The sequence below is a fragment of the Mytilus trossulus genome, chromosome 14, assembly GCF_036588685.1.
Source record: "Mytilus trossulus isolate FHL-02 chromosome 14, PNRI_Mtr1.1.1.hap1, whole genome shotgun sequence".
NCBI lineage: Eukaryota > Metazoa > Mollusca > Bivalvia > Mytilida > Mytilidae > Mytilus > Mytilus trossulus.
The window spans coordinates 7,596,571-7,618,328 of record NC_086386.1 but is presented as its reverse complement, the minus strand read 5'-3'; the positions used below and the strand labels follow the sequence as shown (position 1 = coordinate 7,618,328).

Here is a 21,758-nt window from a genome sequence, read left to right as displayed (position 1 = left end):
GGGCATGACATGGGTGTTAGATAGGACATTATAAATGAAGGTGTGATAGATACAATAAAACAATTATTACAAAGATATGATGTCTGTATGTATTATATAGTTGATAGTGTATGGCTAGGATGTCACAAATGCCAGACAAGGGGGTTACAAGGGCATGAATGGGGTGTTAGATGAAGACATTATAAATGAAGGTGTGATAGATAAAGAAGAACAATTATTACAAAGATATGTTGTCTGTATGTATTATATAGTTGATTGTGTATGACAAATAGGGTGCTATGAGGGCATGACTGGGGTGTTAGATGTAGACCTTATATATGTAGGTGTGATAGATACAATAGAACACTTATTACAAAGATATGATGTCTGTATGAATTATAAAGTTGATTGTGTATGACTAGGATGTCACAGATGCCAGACTAGGATGTTACAAGGGCATGACTGGGGTGTTAGATGAAGGTGTGATAGATACAATAGAACAATTATTACAAAGATATGTTGTCTCTATGCATGCTATGTATTGTATAGTTGATTGTGTATGACTAAGATGTCCAAACTGCCTGACTAGGGTGCTATGAGGGCATGACTGGGGTGTTAGATGTAGACCTTATACATGTAGGTGTGATAGATACAGTAGAACAATTATTACAAAGATATGTTGTCTGTTAGTATTATATAGTTGATGGTGTATGACTAGAATGTCATAAATGCCAGACTGGGGTGTTTCAAGGGCATGACATGGGTGTTAGATAGGACATTATAAATGAAGGTGTGATAGATACAATAAAACAATTATTACAAAGATATGATGTCTGTATGTATTATATAGTTGATAGTGTATGGCTAGGATGTCACAAATGCCAGACAAGGGGGTTACAAGGGCATGAATGGGGTGTTAGATGAAGACATTATAAATGAAGGTGTGATAGATAAAGAAGAACAATTATTACAAAGATATGTTGTCTGTTTGTGTTATATAGTTGATTGTGTATGACTAGAATGTCACAAATGCCTGACTAGGGTGTTACAAGGACATGACATGGGTGTTAGATATGACATTATATATAAAGGTGTGATAGATACAATAGAGCATTTATTATAAAGATATGATGTCTGTACGTATTATAAAGTTTATTGTGTATGACTAGGATGTCACAAATGCCAGACTAGGGTGTTACAAGGGCATGACTAGGATGTTAGATGAAGACATTATAAATGAAGGTGTGATAGATACAATAGAGCAATTATTACAAAGATATGATGTGTGTATGTATTATAAAGTTGATTGTGTACGACTAGGATGTCACAAATGCCAGACTAGGATGTTACAAGGGCATGACTGGGGTGTTAGATGAAGACATTATACATGAAGGTGTGATAGATACAATAGAACAATTATTACAAAGATATGATGTCTGTACGTATGGTATAGTTGACTGTGTATGACTAGGATGTCCCAACTGCTTGACTAGGGTGCTATGAGGGCATGACTGGGGTTTTAGATGTAGACCTTATACATGTAGGTGTGATAGATACAGTAGAACAATTATTACAAAGATATGATGTCTGCAGGAATTATAAAGTTGATTGTGTATGACTAGGATGTCACAAATGCCAGACTAGGGTGTTAATAGGGCATGACATGAGTGTTAGATAGGACATTATATATAAAGGTGTGATAGATACAATAGAGCATTTATTATAAAGATATGATGTCTGTACGTATTATAAAGTTGATTGTCTAGACTAGGATGTCACAAATGCCAGACTAGGGTGTTACAAGGGCATCACTGGGGTGTTAGATGAAGACATTAAAATGGAGGTGTGATAGATACAATAGAACAATTATTACAAAGATATGATGTCTGTATGTATTGTATAGTTCATTGTGTATGACTAGGATGTCCCAAATGCCTAACTAGGGTGCTATGAGGGCATGACTGGGGTGTTAGATGTAGACCTTATACATGTAGGTGTGATAGATACAGTAGAACAATTATTACAAAGATATGATGTCTGTATGTATTATAAAGTTGATTGTGTATGGCTAAGATGTCACAAATGCCAGACAAGGGTGTTACAAGGGCATGACTGGGGTGTTAGATGAAGACATTATAAATGAAGGTGTGATAGATACAATAGAACAATTATTACAAAGATATGTTGTCTGTACGTATGGCATAAATGATTGTGTATGACTAGGATGTCCCAACTGCCTGACTAGGGTGCTATGAGGGCATGACTGGGGTGTTAGATGTAGACCTTATACATGTAGGTGTGATAGATACAGTAGAACAATTATAACAAAGATATGTTGTCTGTATGTATTATATAGTTGATTGTGTATGACTAGAATGTCATAAATGCCTGACTAGGGTGTTACAAGGGCATGAGGTGTGTGTTAGATACTGTGACCTATAGACATGGTGTCAGAGTCAATATATCACAGTCAGATTATTTATCCCGTAACAATAATGATACTGTGATCTATAGACATGGTGTCAGAGTCAATCTATCACAGTCAGATGATTTATTCTTTAACAATAATGATACCTTGACCAATAGAAATGGCGTCACAGTAAATCTATCACAGTCAGATGATTTATCCTGTACCACTAGTGGTACTGTGGCCAACAGACATAGTATCAGAGTCAATCTATCGCAGTCAGATGATTTATCCTGTAACAATAATGATACTGTCACCTATAGACATGATGTCAGAGTCAATCTATCACAGTCAGATGATTTTTCCTGTAACTATAATGATACTGTGACCTATAGACATAGTGTCAGAATCAATCTATCACAGTCCGATGATTTATCCTGTAACAGATAATGATACTGTCACCTATAGACATGATGTCAGAGTCAATCTATCACAGTCATATGATTTATCCTGTAACAATAATGATACTTTGACCTATAGACATAGTGTCAGAGTCAATCTATCACAGTCAGATGATTTATCCCGTAACAATAATGATACTGTGACCTATAGACATGGTGTCATAATCAATCTATCACAGTCCGATGATTTATTTTGTAGCAATAATGGTACTCTGGCCTATAGACATGGTGTCAGAGTCAATTTATCACAGTCAGATGATTTATCCCGTAATAATAATGATACTGTGACCTATAGACATGGTGTAAGAGTCAATCTATCACAGTCAGATGATTTATCCCGTAACAATAATGATACTGTGACCTATAGACATGGTGTCAGGGTCAATCTATCACAGTCCGATGATTTATCCTGTAACAATAATGATATCTCGACCAAAACAAATGGCGTCAGAGTACACAAATCATAGTCAGATGATTTATCCTGTACCACCAGTGCTACTGTGGCCAATAGACATAGTGTCAGAGTCAATCTATCACAGTCAGATGATATATCCTGTAACAATAATGGTTCTGTGACCTATAGACATGATGTCAGAGTCAATCTATTACAGTCAGATGATATATCCTGTTACAATAATGATACTCTGACCTATAGACATGATGTCAGAGTTAATCTATCACAGACATATGATTTATCCCGTAACAATAATGATACCTTGACCAATAGAAATGGCGTCAGACTAAATCTATCACAGTCAGATGATTTATCCTGTACCACTAGTGGTACTGTGGCCAATAGACATTGTGTCAGAGTCAATCTATCACAGTCAGATGATTTATCCTGTAACAATAATGATACTGTCACATATAGACATGATGTCAGAGTCAATCTATCAAATTCATATGATTTATCCTGTAACAATAATGATACTGTGACCTATAGACATGGTGTCAGAGACAATCTATCACAGTCCAATGATTTATCCTATAACAATAATGATACTGTGACCTATAGACATGGTGTTAGAGTCAATCTATCACAGTCAGATGATTTATCCTGTAACAATAATGATACCTTGACCAAAAGAAATGGCGTCAGAGTAAATATATCACAGTCAGATGATTTATCCTGTACCACTAGTGGTACTGTGGCCAATAGACATAGTGTCAGAATCAATCTATCACCGTCCGATGATTTATCCTGTAACAGTAATGATACCTTGACCAGTAGAAATGGTGTCAGAGTCAATCTATCACAGTCAGATGATTTATCCCGTAATAATAATGATACTGTGACTTATAGACATGGTGTCAGAGTCAATCTATCACAGTCAGATTATTTATCCCGTAACAATAATGATACTGTGACCTATAGACATGGTGTCAGAGTCAATCTATCACAGTCAGATGATTTATCCTATAACAATAATGATACCTTGACCAATAGAAATGGCGTCAGAGTAAATCTGTTACAGTCAGATGATTTATCCTGTACTAGTGGTACTTTGGCCAATAGACATAGTGTCAGAGTCAATCTATCACAGTCAGATGATTTATCCTGTAACAATAATTACATAATAATTAATTATGTAATAATTATGTCATAATGAAATTATCACAATTTGAAAGACTAATCTTTCTTCTTTCTTTTGGTACCTCATTGTTTCATTGCATACACCATCTAACATCATAGTACTATCTTTCTACACAATAAAAACCAATTATACCAAGCATGTTTCATTAGATAGACCATCTAACATCATAGTACTATCTTTCTACACAATAAAAACCAATTATACCAAGCATGTTTCATTAGATAGACCATCTAACATCATAGTACTATCTTTCTACACAATAAAAACCAATTATACCATGCATGTTTCATTAGATAGACCATCTAACATCATAGTACTATCTTTCTACACAATAAAAACCAATTATACCAAGCATGTTTCATTAGATAGACCATCTAACATCATAGTACTATCTTTCTACACAATAAAAACCAATTATACCAAGCATCTTTCATTAGTTAGACCATCTAACATCATAGTACTATCTTTCTACACAATAAAAACCAATTATACCATGCATGTTTCATTAGATAGACCATCTAACATCATAGTACTATCCTTCTACACAATGAAAACCAATTATACCAAGCATGTTTCATTAGATAGACCATCTAACATCATAGTACTATCTTTCTACACAATAAAAACCAATTATACCAATCATGTTTCATTAGATAGATCATCTAACATCATAGTACTATTTTTCTACACAATAAAAACCAATTATACCAAGCATGTTTTTAATTAGATAGACAATCTAACATCATAGTACTATCTTTTGTCGCAATAAAAACCAATTATACCAAGCATGTTTCATTAGATAGACCATCTAACATCATAGTACTATCTTTCTACACAATAAAAACCAATTATACCAAGCATGTTTCATTAGATAGACCATCTAACATCATAGTACTATCTTTCTACACAATAAAAACCAATTATACCAAGCACAATAAAAACCAATTATACCAAGCATGTTTCATTAGATAGACCATCTAACATCATAGTACTATCTTTCTACACAATAAAAACCAATTATACCAAGCATGTTTCATTAGATAGACATTTATCTATTGAGAACTTACCTTACTATCCTTATATATCTATCTATAATCAGCTTGCATGTTAAATAGTCTAGAGCTGTTCCATTGAATTCGTCTTCTTTTTCTGTTTCTTGAGGAAGTTAAATCAACCTGTTCAGTCACTATAAAGTGTTACAATTCATATTTAGACGCAACACATAAATAGTGACCAAAAAGGTACCGCAATCTCAGGATGAACGCTTAAATAAAAAAAAAAATATGAACACACCTCTTATGTCACACCCCGCAACATTCTGTATGTTCCTGTCCCTAGTCCGGAGTCGGTCATTCAGTGGTTGTCCTTTGTTTATGTGTTACATATTTGTTTTTGATAGATTGGACTGTTAGATCTCTCGTTTGAATTGTTTTACAATGTCATTTCGGGGCCTTTTATAGCTGACTATACGGTATGGGCTTTGCTAATTGTTGATGGCCATACTGTGCCCTATAGTTGTTAACTTCTGTGTCATTTGATCTCTTGTGGAGAGTAGTCTCATTGGCAATCATACCACATCTTCTCTTTGACATAAAATATTTTAACCTTCGTTTTAAAAAACACATGTCCAAAACTGGAATATGATTTGATTGCGTTAAAGATCTGAACACAGACAGAACAACTAACATGACTAAATCCATATATTTTTGTTCAAGCATAATTGATTTGAAGTCATACTCTCCTCGTACATACTTGAATTTAACACGAGATGGATTGTATGAATAAATGATATCATTATTTTGAAACTTTCGGATGCACAATTAAATTTCCTAATGGTGCACATGCGCAGAAGCGTAACCAATTTGATTAAGATTAATCCGAATAATCCAGTTGTTTCATTAGGATTATTCCAATTATTAATGTATCAAAGGCAATTATAACAACAATCAGTGAGAATTATTATTATGACCTATTAATGCTCCAAAATAAGCCATTAACTTTTAATTATTTTCATGTGTTTTCGTGAATTTCGAGAATTTATACCATTTAAATATCTGAAAAGGTTTATTTAACTTAAATACCCATAATATTAATATTTTAGTATTATGCGTCCTTGATAAAAGTAAGGAGAACGAACCCAGGGCCTTACTGCTGATTAATGTTGATGTTTGAGTTTTTTTATATACGTTATAATATGAATATACCCAATAATCTAGAAAACTTGAAATAAAAACATAATCAACCTAGTTGTTTTATACTCATCTGAAATAGATATTTTTCAAAGGTCTTTTTTTATTTTTTTACCGTACACCTTTTACATTTATTGACATTATAATAAAAATCATAAACATTTATGAATTACAATTAATATATATCTTTATTTTTATTTCTTATAAACATGATAAATATATTTTTTATTGGGGCCGGACCGATTTTACATATGGAATGGATCGACGTTGGGCCGGATCGACTTGGACCGGATCTACGTGGGGCCAGATCGACCCAAAAGCTTATTCTTGCTGTGACACTTTCCTGTCGCAGAAAGGGATCAAGGCAAGAAATAAAATAGCCTTTCAGGACTTCACAAAAATAACATATTTTATATTTTTCCAGCACCAGCAATAATTTTATCCCTCTATACAGGTATAAACACCATATATAGGGTTTGTTCCCAACCGGATAAATAAAACTTAGATATGATGTCTTCTCCTTGTACATTTTTTGTACTTAGCTACAAAAGGACAGCAGGAGTCTACATGTCAGTTTGTAGAATTTGAAGCGTTTTACGTTTTTGTGGTTTTATCATAGAGTATTGACCCTTTGACTGCCATGGCATTGGAAAACGTTTTACCTTTGACTGCTAAGAATCGGCCCGGCTTCGAACTTTATCAAACAGCGCCATGGCAACCCTGACAACAATTGATAACGTCACGCTATTCTGCATGGTACCTGTATATGATTGCTCGTTTGATGACACCACAGTATGTCTGCTTCGTTCATTTATCACTCTCAAGTGTCGAATGTTTTTACTGTATTTGTGTTTTTTTTTTATATTTTGATCAGTCTTTTAATTGGTGTTAATTGCAATTTATTAGTATTTGTAAAAAAACTGATAGCCTCATTGACTTTAATGGTATTCAGAAGATCTGTGCCACATGGCCAATATTTTGGCCTTAATGTTATTTCTCAAAAATGCCACGGCCCATTTTAAATCGTTTGTGTTGTATGAAATAAACCATAATTAGTTATGGTGACAACACCAGTGCTTAGTTTAAAATATTTAACGGTTTTACTTCGATTGACATCAGAAGAAGTGTGACGTCTTTTGCATCCCTTTTAAATTCACGACAGGCTCCCGTTCTAGAACAAACTCTATGTGTAATATGCTTTATTAAACTCAAATGTTCGGATTTGTGTATCAAATTCCATTGTCAAACTTTTGAAGAAGAAAAATAAAAGCAATAAAAAAACTTCGGGCTTTTCTGATTTTGTTCTAGATGCCTTTAGTTTGTATAATATCAAACATCGTCACAGCAAATAGGTATTTCGTCGATTTCGGTAAATGATAGAGCGAGAATATAAATTTATTTGTGAAAATTGCCACTGTGTGAAATTAAGTTCCTACAATTACAGACAGGCAAATTTTCTTTGTCTTGTTTTACTTTTTAGTTGATGATAAAATTGAAAATGGAAATGGGGAATATGTCAAAGAGACAAGAACCCGACCAAATATGTTAAAGGATATTTCTTAAAGTCAAGTGGCTGCATATTTAAGGACGTGAACATGTCACTTCTTCATGTATCAAGACCTAATTCTGATTTTTTGAAAAGAACATTTAAATATTCTGGTCTTATTACCTGGAATAATTTACCAAATAATATTAAAGAAATAGATAATTTAGATACATTTAAGACCAACTGTTCAAACTATTTTCTAACTGAACAGAATAAAGATGCATGAAACTAATGTATTTCTTTTTCTTCTTCTACTGAATGCATATGTGCTTACTTAACTGTATTATGTATTTTATATTGTATGTATTTTTGTACGTTTTTTATTTGTATTGATAGTTTTTGAAGATTAACATGTAATTGTTAAATGTGTTACCTTCGTTAAATAAAGAATTTTATTATTATTATGTAAACAATCGCCATATTGCTTTGTGACGTATTGGAATTTCCACAATAATATATATATTTTCGAATAACAGCCACTTTAACTCGCTTTGTAACTACGATGTACACCTTATCTACTAATATATATAAATAACGTCACATAATCTGTATATCTGTGTGGACCTAATCTACCATGTACCTATCTGATCACGTGACATGAATATTAATACACAAATTCTTGTTCAAATGTATAATTCCATAATATTTAAATAAACACAATTTCTTTTATGGTTGTGAAAATATTGAAATTTTAAATATTAAATTCATGCAACACACATTATTTACATTTACCACAATTGATATTCTTTATAAAACAAAATCGAATTATACTGAATTCTTTTATACTGAATAAAATATCTGATATATAGATTCACTTACGTTTGCATGCATTTTATTCACATTCGAGAGATATTTTCCTTTTCGTGTTTCAACACATCATCTCATTGTCAACTCATTGTCAACAATGATGTAAACAATCGCCATATTGCTTTGTGACGTATTGGAATTTCCACAATAATATATATATATATATTTCGATTCACAGCCACTTTAACTCGCTTTGTAACTACGATGTACACCTTATCTACCAATATATTTAAATGACGTCACATAATCTGTATATCTGTGTGCATCTTATCTACTATCGTGCCTATCTTATCACGTGACATGAATATTAATACACAAATTCTTGTTCAGATGTTAGATTCCACAATATTTAAATAAACACAATTTCTTTTATGGTTGTGAAAATATTGAAATTTCAAATATTAAATTCATGCAACACACATTATTTATATTTACCACAATTGATATTCTTTATAAAACAAAATCGAATAATACTGCATTCTTTTATATCAAATAAAATATCTGATATATAGATTCACTTACGTTTGCATGCATTTTATTCACATTCGAGAGATATTTTCCTTTTCGTGTTTCAACACATCATCTCATTGTCAACTCATTGTCAACATTGATGTAAACAATCGCCATATTGCTTTGTGACGTATTGGAATTTCCACAATAATATATATATATATTTCGATTCACAGCCACTTTAACTCGCTTTGTAACTACGATGTACACCTTATCTACCAATATATTTAAATGACGTCACATAATCTGTATATCTGTGTGCATCTTATCTACTATCGTGCCTATCTTATCACGTGACATGAATATTAATACACAAATTCTTGTTCAGATGTTAGATTCCACAATATATAAATAAACACACTTTCTTTTATGGTTGTGAAAATATTGAAATTTTAAATATTAAATTCATGCAACACACATTATTTATATTTACCACAATTGATATTCTTTATAAAACAAAATCGAATAATACTGCATTCTTTTATACTAAATAAAATATCTGATATATAGATTCACTTACGTTTGCATGCAGTTTATTCACTATCGAGAGCTATTTTCCTTTTCGTCAACTCATTGTCAACATTGATGTAAACAATCGCCATATTGCTTTGTGACGTATTGGGATTTCCACAATAATATATATATTTCGAATAACAGCCACTTTAACTCGCTTTGTAACTACGATGTACACCTTATCTACCAATATTTTTTAATGACGTCACATAATCTGTATATCTGTGTGCACCTTATCTACTATCGTACCTATCTGATCACGTGACAACAATCCACTTTATGTGCCAGTTGTAGGTTCGCTAAAGCATTCTAGTAAAGTGGCTTTCTAAATTCAGGTCAAAGTTAAAGTGGCTTTTTGATAATACCAAATAAGGATTCAGAAACCTATCTCTCCCAAAAAAAAATTATTTAGAAAAATTTTTCTAACATTCGATTCTTACAATGAATTTACCGAAAAATACTTAATATGGATTGCCTATCTGGTCCACACACCCAAAAAATTTAGTTTTCAAAAAGTCCACTTAATCTAGGTTTGTACCACCGTACAGCTAATGTCCCAATTGGGGGTATATATATATATATATATATATATATATACAACTCGTCTAAACATCAACCCAACAATGTTAGATCTGTAAATTTGCTTTCGCAAATTTTTGGTTCTTCCCTCGCCGGGATTCGAACCCATGCTACTGTGATATCGTGACACCAAATCGCCTGCACTGCAGCCGTCCCGCTAGACCACACGACATATATATTCTAATTGATGCGACTATTACGGTGTCTATACTTGATTTCATCCATTTTATTTGAACTGTGTTGAACGTTAGAGACAACAATAAAGAAGATACATAAGGAATGGATCATTCCTAACTGTAGGCTGACGAAAAATAAATATACAAAAATTATGATAGAGCAACAAGAGTCCTCCTAAAACGAGGTGAATTCAGAAGTACAAGAAGAATACTTGTGTCATGCTATCGTGTTCGTGAATATCATAACTGTCTTGCTAAGTTGTCTCGGGCGTCTTCCTCCATCTTGGATTTTGAAGAAGCAGATAACTTTGGCCTAAATATTTGATGAAATGTGCAAATTTTGAGAGTTGTATGTAATTTATGTTAAAGCCTTTTGATATAAATATAGAAAGTTGTGTGCTTTCTAATAAATACAGCTGTAATTTCTCAAAAACACCGTGTTTGTGTTTGATTAGATTTTTGACTTAAAGTTCTGATAGAACGTTTTCTTTTTGTCACACAAAATATGTTTTTCCATGCATAATCTATACAAAATCTGACAATTTTGCAATGTGCAATTTTGCACAATCTGTAGCGTTAAAAAAAGTCTAGTGACCCATATCTTTTAATATATTTTTAATATATTTTTGAAAAAAGCATGATCAAAATTTCATTTTGACAAGTTATCGACTCCCTAGCCACCTTAAGCATTTATTCATTTTTTTTTATTGTATGCAGGTGTTATAAGATCTATGCTGCATGTTTTTGTATTGTCACTCGGAATCGACATAATTTAAGTAGACCGAATACTATTTTTGTGTGTGTATGTGTGTGTGTATGTAAAAATGGTAAAGTAACTTTGACACTTTTAAACATCAGCACAATACATGTATAGCTAAACTTTTTTTTTTAGCTGCGCCATTTTATGTACAAAATGATAGCTCATTTGAAGAAATACAAGATTGGCTGATTAACACAGTAAACATTACAGAACAAGATATAGAGAAAAGTCCAGGAATAGGACTTCTCGATGGAGAAACATTATATAATTATTCTATTGAAGATGTTGTTTCTTTCAAGGAGTTTCTCAATGTGCCTGTAGGTCTTGCTAGAAGAATTTTATTATTCAAAGATAAAAAACAGTATGTAGATATCATAAGTTTAGAGGCATCTTCATGGACACCAGAAATTGTTTCAAAATTTTTAGAAAACAACTTTCCAGCACAGAATGTCATTAAAGAAATTTGTAAATTTATTGAAGAACACAAAATTGATGGCTTTTGTTTCATGTCATACAAAAGTCCAGAAGAAATGAAGGAAGAATTTCCGGTCGAACTTAAAAAGATAGGAATTCTTTTTCATCAAATAATAAAAAAACGCAACGAGAAAATAACTAAAAACGAGTGCATCAAGGAAAATTTTAATATTAAAGTTGAAACATTCTCAGCGGAAGAAAGTGAAATTATTAGTTTTTTAGAAACGAAAACTTGTTTACAACATTCTTACATGAAGGTTTCAAAACAATGCCAACTGCAAATAATTCATAGCAACTGGGGAAAAGGAAATGAACTAGATAAACGAATGTTATTTCTTATTCTTTGCAATGAAAATGACTATGAAGATAAAAAGTCACATAATGGTTTTTGGGATAAAATTCGGAATAATGTGCATAATTGGAGAACAGCTTGTACACAAGCCTTTCAGGAAACCTTCTCAGAGTCACCGAAGGATACAACTTTGTATTGTAAAAATTCAAAACAGCCGGTTTCACTCACTCAAAGACCAGTGAAAATGCGATACGTTATGGAGAAGAAAATAGGTGAGCTGAACAGTTTTGAAAATGTTTTTTTACTTATTAGCAATGACCTTTTAGATTTTGAAAAACAAGTTTATGGTTTCAAATTCCAAAAACCAGTAGAAAATAAAGTTAAAAGAACATTTTTTTCGTTTTCAATTAACAACAGTAAACAAATTTGGATATTTCATCCTGATGATTATTCTAAAGGATTTATTTGTAGTAAATATGACGCGAAAGACAAATCAAAAACGGACGAAGAAACAAATGCTCATGACATTGATAACACAATGATCGTGAAATCAACAGGGTTGCATTCAGACAAAATTCAAAAGCATGCAGATGTTGAATCTTTTAACAAACAATCAACAATGGATGATACAAAATTGATATCAAAACCATCAAGTACAATTCAATCTGAAGTAAAAGAAAACGCAGATACATTCACAGAAATGCAATTGCCTGACAAAAATGACACTGTAGTAAACACTACCGATTCGGATACCACGAAACTAAATATTGATACAAACATAGTCCAAGAAAGTTTAGTAGAACAAAGTGATAAACAAAGTTTAAATATTGCATCGGACATCCAGAAGCCCAGACCTTTTCGTGAATCTGAGTCTGCATTCCTATATCACAAACATCTTGTTATGGAGACTGGTGAGCATGATGGTGCAGTAGGATATCGGTGTTTTGAATTTAAATATTTTGCGTCAAAAGAATTACAAAGAGAAGCTAGTGCAATTAATAAATTTTTGTTAGAAACCTTACGATTTGCATGTGGTTGTCTCAATGCAAGAAAGAATGGTACAATTATGTTTGGTATTGCTGACAGTGTCGACCAGGAACTTCAGTTCCGACACGGAGAGGTTATCGGTTTTAACTTACCAACTAAAACATTTAAACAAAATGCAACAGACTTATTGATAAAATTTCAGAAATTATGTTTCGATGAACGGACAGAAATGATTGTCAAGTACTGTATTGGAAATCCAGTATTTATTCCAGTTCTTTGTAAAAATACCGATGTATCGCTTTACGTAATGGAGGTTGACGTCGAACCGGCTTCTTATCGTTGTTCCAATAACTTCTTTCTTTTAAATAGAAGCAAAATACAAGGTATAAATGCGAAGAAGGTTGAAAAAGAATTTACACTTTTTGTCAGAGAGGGATCCTCCACCGTATCCAAACATAAATTGGAAAAGACTCTTTTTATTGAAACAATTTTAAAACAGAACATAACAGAAAGAGAAAAATATGAGTCGTTGGAACTCAGTTATCATATTAAGTCAGTTGAATTACCGATGGCGAAATTACGACTTCTGCTATGCAAAGGAACTGACAGGCTGAATAAATCTATGTGGCCACTACTGGTACTTAATAAACCAACTCAAAATCAAAAACAAGATCCTCATTTTACCAAAAATTTAAGGTTTTTGCGTCACATACATTTTCATGCTGTCTTTGATTTTGACGACAGAACTGATGAAAATGGAATATCAAAACTATATAGAAACGTTGAAAAATCTGCACTGTACACTGATGAAGTATTCAAGGATAATGCAGGAAAACAGGCTGATCTGGAAAAAATACTAGGAATACCTATCGCAATGAAAACTATCTGGATTTTTGCAAATGGAAGGCATGACATGCATGAACCAATGCCTCATTTAAATCGAATTGACTGGTCTGAAACATATAGCACTGGAATAAAGGATGCTGTTACTTTTTTCGGAAATTTAATTTCAAATGGACGGTTATTAGTCGTTTTCATGGTGTTCTCGAATGACTTCAGTGGGATTATAGAAACCTTTTACGAGTGTACAACTCGGTTTGGTTGGAAACAATTAGTTGTTATATCAGCCGATGAGGAAATTATTAATAACTTCAGGCAACTTATTGTGACTGAACAGAAGGGAACTGAAGACAATATAAACATGTGCAGTGTTGCGGGAGAGGGAACAACATGGGAACACGTGTGTTGTACATTTCTAGAGGTTACGAACAATGATGATGTAGCTAATATCTCCTTGCCAACAAGGAGTGGTGCATACGTTGAAGTGGATCCCTTCATTATTCAGAATATGTCCGATTTAAAAATATTAAGCGCAAAGCAGTGTGAAAGTAAATCTCACTCTAAACTGGTTTTACAGCAGATGAGAATAAAGTATGAAGAGGATTTTTATAAAGGCAATAGAGTTCATTGGTACAACTTTTACTTTGAAAATCAAGTATTGAAAAGACATTGCTTGGAAAATGTGCTTGACATAATCAATGAACTACTAACCTCAACGGACAAAGGTGGCAAAAAAGTTGCCGTTGTTACTATAAAACATGAGCCAGGTTCCGGAGGTACAACTTTAGCGCATAACATATTATGGCTAAATCGAAAAAAGTATCGCTGTGCAACTATTGTACAAATTACGGAAAGGACCACCCAAAATATAATGACTCTTTTGAAATATGAGGAAAAGGATAAACCGAAACCACTATTATTACTAATAGACGACATAGCTCAATCTGATTGTATTTATGAAGATTTAATTTGGAATATAAATAAAGAGTTTCGCACAACTCCGAGTAAAGATGGCATTGTGTGCTGTCTCTTGGTATGCCAAAGAGAGACTGGAATTACCAAAACCGATCAGCATCCAGCAAACTCATTTAAGGAGATTAATGAATACGGGTTTCAACTGTGTCAACAACTGACAAAGGAAGAACAGCTATGGATGGAGAGTAAATACAAAGACATTGAACAAAGGGATCCTAATGGACATCCAGAACATTTGATATCATTTATGATCTTACGAAATGGTTTCAATGAAAACTATATTACAGAAACAATAACTCAGTTTCTTAAATTGATCGATAGCAAGTCAAATGAATTTGAATTACTTGAATATGCATCACTTATATCAGCCTATGCACCAACATCACTTAGGGGACCAACGGTATTTATTCCAGTTGAATGCTGCGACCAACTTTTAGGTAAATCATTTAAAAAGACGAACTTATGGTATATATGGGAAAAATTATTATCTCATTACCTGAAGATTTTCCTCGTGATTAGTGAGAGGGAAGAAACTTCTGGCATGGAAATTCGTATGTCTCATCCTTTGCTAGCCGTACCAGTTTTATCTAAAATTTTGGAAGTCAGAGGAGAAAAACTGAGCAAGCTTATAATACGATTTTTAAAATCCTCTTTATTCACATGTCCTGCTTACGGCAAGAATATATTAATCCAACTGTCGAAAGAAATGTTAACGAGACGTCTCAAGGAAGAATATAACGATAATAAAAATACGTATTTTTCTCCCTTAATCGTACGAGTAGAAGAAGACGAAGGATGGCGAGCAGCTGCAAATGTTTTGGAAATCGGAATACAAATATTTCAAGATTGTTACATGTGTCAAACTTTAGCACGTTTATTTTCTAAAAAAATTGAACATGACAAGGCCGAGGAGTGGTCAAGGTATGCTGAACAATTCATATCCAATGCGATGGAAAAAGGATCTTGGCATCATAATTTGGGCTCTATTTTACGTGACAAATTTCTTTCTGTATTAAGTTCTACAATTCCTCATGATTCAGATACAGATACAATGATAAGCATGATACTCGAAGCTATTCAACATTTTGTATTTGCTAGAGAGATGCTTGGTAAAAGCAGTGAGATTCGACTGTTGTATACAAGCCAGGACGTGATACAAACAATAAACCTTTGTGCAAAGTTTGTTACCGAAAATACCATTTTTTCCTCCTCAATTGACATTAAGAAACTTCTTACGGACAAAGATTACATACCGGAAGAACTAAGTGACAGATGGAGGATAGATTTTAAACCTCTATTTACACAGTTCATTAAGTACGCAGATGAATCTTTTGAATGCATAGAATCATATTTATGCTACAATTCGATATTCTATGCACATAATCCAAGCAAACTGCATCGTTTTCACTCTCAGCTGCACTACTTTTTTCCTAGTGTTCGAAATGAATTTGCTCGGTACCTTGGAGAAGAAAACGATATTGAACCAGAGTCGCACAGACCATCAGACTTGGACATTTTTCACAGAAGACGTTTGATACATTTACAAGGTAACACGTATATGAACATGTATGACATACTACTTCAAGTAAAGAAAAGAGAGTTAATTCCTGCTGAAGCAACTGAGAAGTGTTTAAAGATTAAACACCATTTAAATGGTTTATGTTTTTGCCAACCTAGAGATAAGATCAACCTTGTTGCTGTAAATTTTTTAATAGGGTTGTTAAATGGTAGAAATCGGGATTCCTGGAGTGTTGTTTTAGAATACTGCAAAGACGTTATAAGCAATTCTAGTGGTTATCTTTCCCAAGCGTACTTATTCATCAGTATGCTTCTCTGGCCTACTGAGAGAATGGATGTAGAATATGACGATGTATTGTTTTATTCTGCTCTGCATTACCTTAACAAGTACAAACAAAAACGACACAGAGCTCGAGGTGTTACAAACACCAATTTGGTGTTAAAAGAAGAGCGAAATATAACCAAACCAACAGCTCAATTCTTTTTAGCAAAAACTGGTCAGAAACAGAAAGTGTGTCATCGTTTTGATATATTCAACCGGAGTAAACCAGATGCAGATGAAGACTTTGACAAAAAAGGAATGTGGAAAAGATCGCAAATTAGAAATACGTTAAAACGTTTAAATGGAAGAATTAGAAATAAAGATAACCGAACATGTGTTGTTATGCGAAATGAAAAATCAAAAACAGAAATCGAAATTAATAAAATTCGAGGTGGCAATATATCTTCAGAGGAAGATGTTTATTTTTATTTAGGCTTTAGTATAGCAGGCTTAATGGCATATAATGTCCAAGCAAAACGACAGGATGACTCTGATGCAAGCGATTATGGGTTTGATTCGGATGATAAATTAGACAGTTTTTTGAAAGAATCAGTAAAGAGCCTGCAAGATAAGTTAAACAGCATACCAAGTATTCAGGGTAAACTTCGAGCAGGAAGAGAACTTAAAGAAAGAGAGGTATGTTTTCTTTTAAATTCATTATTTAATGCATGCACTTATTCTTTTGGTTAATTGAATTTTGAACATCATTGTGAGTTTTTTTTCTGATTTTTTTTATATTTGGTTTTATGTTGTGTCACATGTTCATTAGCAGTCATCTCAGTGTCTATAGTAGTAGTAGTTATCCGTTGTCTTATCCCATTATACGCATGGTACTCCTCTGCTCCACCTCAATACCATGCTCTGTTTTATTTACTTTCGTGAAGAGTGTTTGTTAACTCTGTAAATATTTAAGTTTGTTATAAATCAAATTAAAGAATTAGGATTTTATAAACAATGACATTTGCAACAGATGCTCCTTTAAGCAGACCTGACCCGAAAGGTCTAGGTCGCTTTATCGGTTGTCCCACTGTCTATATCACTCTGTTCAGCTCTTAATATTATTCCGTATCATGTCTTTGTATCAGCGACGTCATAATGTTTGAACCGACGTTAATTACTTTGAACGAAATTATCAAGTCATATTTTTTGTGCTGATGAAACAAAGAAAACACTTCTGAAACACGCAAATGTAGCCCGATAAATCGATTATCAGATTATCTGCATATTGATATTATAAAATATCAGCTGCTTGACAATATCTGAAGGCTTTTTGGTCTCGTTCGCTACGCTCACTCGACAAAAGCCTTCCTATTATGTCTCGCAGCTGATATTTTATGATATCAACATGTAGATAAGCTGCTCATCGGTACTTACTCATCACATGGCGTTCGTCGCCCGTCGTCGTCGTTGTCTGTCGTCGTTAATTTTAAACAAATCGCTTCTCCTAAAATACTGGGTCAAATTTAAACCACGCTTAGCCTCAATAATCATTGGAGTATCTTGTTTAAAAAAAATATGTCAGATTACCCTGTCTGCCAACGACGATGTCCGAGATGGCTATATATTTATTGGGTATAATGCAAGTGTTGTATATTGTTTTGATAACCGTTACAAATAGAGAAAATCTGACGTGTGCAAAAATGTTTTGAATGATGAGCTCTTCCCCTTGTCGATATATGTTAAATTTGTCAGACGAATTATCCGAATTATTGCCTTTTTATGACATTTTTTTACATTTTTTTTTATTTTTCATTTTTTCATTTTTGTCTATTTACTTGAAAACTATGACTGAAAAAGAAAAACTTTAAATTGCAAAAATAACCAGCAATACAAGTTCTAAAAATACATCCCAAGGTCAAAATTGTCCGACGATCCCTTGTAAGATTTTTTGCCCCATAATAAGGAGTTTTACTTTTTTTGCGTTTTGTCTTATTAATGTCAAAATCATAAACTGATCAGAAAGACAATTTCTACTAGCAAGTCAAATGCTTAAATGAGGATTGGTTTTACTCTTTTTTGTGTTTTAAGCAAAAAACTAAAGAAAATACAGATAAACTAAACAGACTAAATGATCAGCGTTACAAGATCAACAAAAACAGTGCTTTTTCTCATGTAGTCTTTTCTCGTCTGCAATACGGCAGAGTGTCCATGTTTTCAAATGCACGTAGACCAAGTTGAGAGACAAAGACTCTTAAGGGCCGTTACTTAATAATATTGTTATAATGATACGACTTGTCTAATGTGAGTTAAAAGAAATCAGTCATATTAAGAGTATATTTTGACAAACAAATATTTGATAATTGACATTTTTATTGTTTTATATTATGTTTTAAGTCATGATATTGTATTTGAATAACTATACACATGTCAAACTGAAGTAAAATTTGTTATTTCGCTTACTTAGTGTATTTTACATTTATTTCAGAAAGCCTTGCTTAAAGATGAAAGCATTATAAGACAAGCTCTTGAAATCAAAAGCGACGATTCTCCATGTTACTGACTATAACGATTACCGTTCTTTGATTTATATATCTCAATATGATTTTTTTTGTATTGAAAACGAGTAAGTACCTGCAATAACAACAATTAACAGACGACAATATAGAACCTATTTTGTGTCATCAATAACCACAAGTGGACCACTGAAATAGTAACCACTAACTGTTCCGGATTACCACTTTCACGTATGCTTGATTCTTTCGTGATGTGCTCAGTGGTTTTGCTTATGAGAACTTAAATATATTATGAAATGCTTCAAATTGAGCAAGTATTTTTCAAACACTTACAGCTATTTTTGAAATGAACACAGTTGTAAAGGAAAGACAAAAATTGTAAAGATGTAGATTGTTCTAGAACAACTATTTTATGTGGTTTTTTTCAAATGATAAATTAAATTTGACTTTTCCATAGCACATCTAATTTTATGCAACACACGCTGCTTGGGGTTGATTTTTTTTGGCTGAACATTTTTTACAGCGTTCTAGTTTTTAAGATATCAAATGTGTTAAAAAAAGACCCAAAGTCCAAGGTAAATTCAAACGGGGATCTCCATAAAATATGACAAAACCAAACACTAGACGTCAGGAAATTAAAACTTTTACCATTTTACTCGTTAAATAACTAGATGAGCCTTCCATCTGAAATATCCGGGACAAAGTATAGTGAAGTATATGCATATTATAAAACTATAGCTATGTAAATGATTTACAGAGAGTAGAACAAGTTATTAAATCATCGACTAACAAATGTTTACGTACAGTTTATCATGGAATTACTTTAATGACAAAATGCCGAACTGCATAAGTGCAGATTGATTTCAAAGTTGATATCACACAATTTAATAAATATATTGATAATGCACCACAAGACTTCATTGAATACCACATTTTGCAGTAATGGCATGTTTAATTTAATATCTTTGTTTTTGTGTTTTGTATTTTTTGTTTTATGTTTCTTAAGTGTACGAACTATGATTTCTCTCTATTAGACTCAGTGCTATTAACTACATGCAACTTCTGCATATCATAATTTGTAGACACTTTATGTGTATGGACCAAAGTTTATCAGAATAAATAAAGCGCTTTATTCTGATAAACCTTGGTTAATACAATTATATGCATGAAGCTAAAAGCACCGATATAAATTTAAAAAAAACCAAGGTGTGTACACTTTTTACTAAATAAATATAAATGATTTGATTCAGACTCTGAAAACACTTACAAGAATTTTTTTGCCTTAAAAATGTATTTAGCTTTTTTCTCAAATTTAACGATTTTCTGTCATACTCATTTACTCATAAAATGTATTCGTATTTTATGTTATAATTAATACACCTTTTAAATAGATATTTATGTTCTTTCTATAGACATGCATTTTACATAATAAAATTCACCTCAAAGATCTTTCAAATGTCATTAAAAATTAACATTGGTAATCCGTGTGTCATATATCTCCAAGGTTTTATTAAATTTTAGGTCAAAATTAAACAAAAGATACATTAGCTGATTATCAATTTCTGTGTGTGCATCCGAAAACCGTTAAGAAGTCTGGCTTTATTATAATGTTTAGTTTATTCACACCATGCTCACGTAGATTTATATATCATTATTAAACCCCCAAAATGTATCGTACCATAATTATTAGAGTTGTCTCTCCTTTGACATTAGACGATGGTAAAATGTTTTACTAAAAATGGTTTACTAAAAATGGCTATCAGGAAAATTTCAAAATGGGTAACAGTTTTCTAAGTTTTTCAGGGCGGGTAGTTTTTGGTATATTTCGACAAATCAAAGTACTTTTTTCAAAAGCTAAAATACTTTTATACAAAGACATGTACAATTTCAAAAACAAATAATAAATTACTTAGAACTTGTATTTTGTAGATAATAAGCATATGAGAAAATTTTAAGAACATACAGTATATTGAAAACAGATTTTTGTTTTCTTCTAACGTGCTCTCTTCTATTAATAGAATTGGGATCAGAAAATAAACATTGTTTAATTATCAAGAAATATATCTGAATGACATTGTGTCTACCTATTAAAAGAATTAGAACAAAATAATCACTGGTGTGTTTACTATTTTGCATGGATTCCGTGATATGTTTATTTTGAAGTATATATTTTACGAAAACCTGTATGATTGGAAAAATTTACATGATCCTGATATGATCAAGGTAAAAGAAGTACAGTTACTGTACTCACCATCAAAACCTTTTTTATTTACTGTAAATTCAGAAATTATTGCAATTTTTGAAATACGTTCCGAAAAAAGAGATTAACTATTATGTTCTTAGCATTATTAACATTAATGAAATATATTGATATA

The 21,758-nt window shown here is 32.4% G+C and overlaps 1 protein-coding gene across 1 annotated transcript; it reads left to right on the top strand.

Moving 5' to 3' along the window:
- Positions 1-10,473: 10,473 nt before the first annotated feature.
- LOC134696973 (sterile alpha motif domain-containing protein 9-like) lies at positions 10,474-20,543 on the top strand. Its single transcript, XM_063558941.1, has 3 exons — positions 10,474-10,489; positions 11,655-17,566; positions 19,356-20,543. The coding sequence occupies exons 1-3, from the start codon at positions 10,474-10,476 to the stop codon at positions 19,428-19,430; spliced, it is 6,003 nt and encodes a 2,000-aa protein (XP_063415011.1). The 3' UTR covers positions 19,431-20,543.
- The last annotated feature ends 1,215 nt before the right edge of the window (positions 20,544-21,758 follow it).

What these genes read in the sequence shown, in the direction of transcription:
- LOC134696973 (XM_063558941.1), top strand. An exon ending in GAGAACTTAAAGAAAGAGAG is followed by an intron (nt 17,567 to 19,355) that starts GTATGTTTTCTT and finishes CATTTATTTCAG; the next exon opens with AAAGCCTTGCTTAAAGATGA.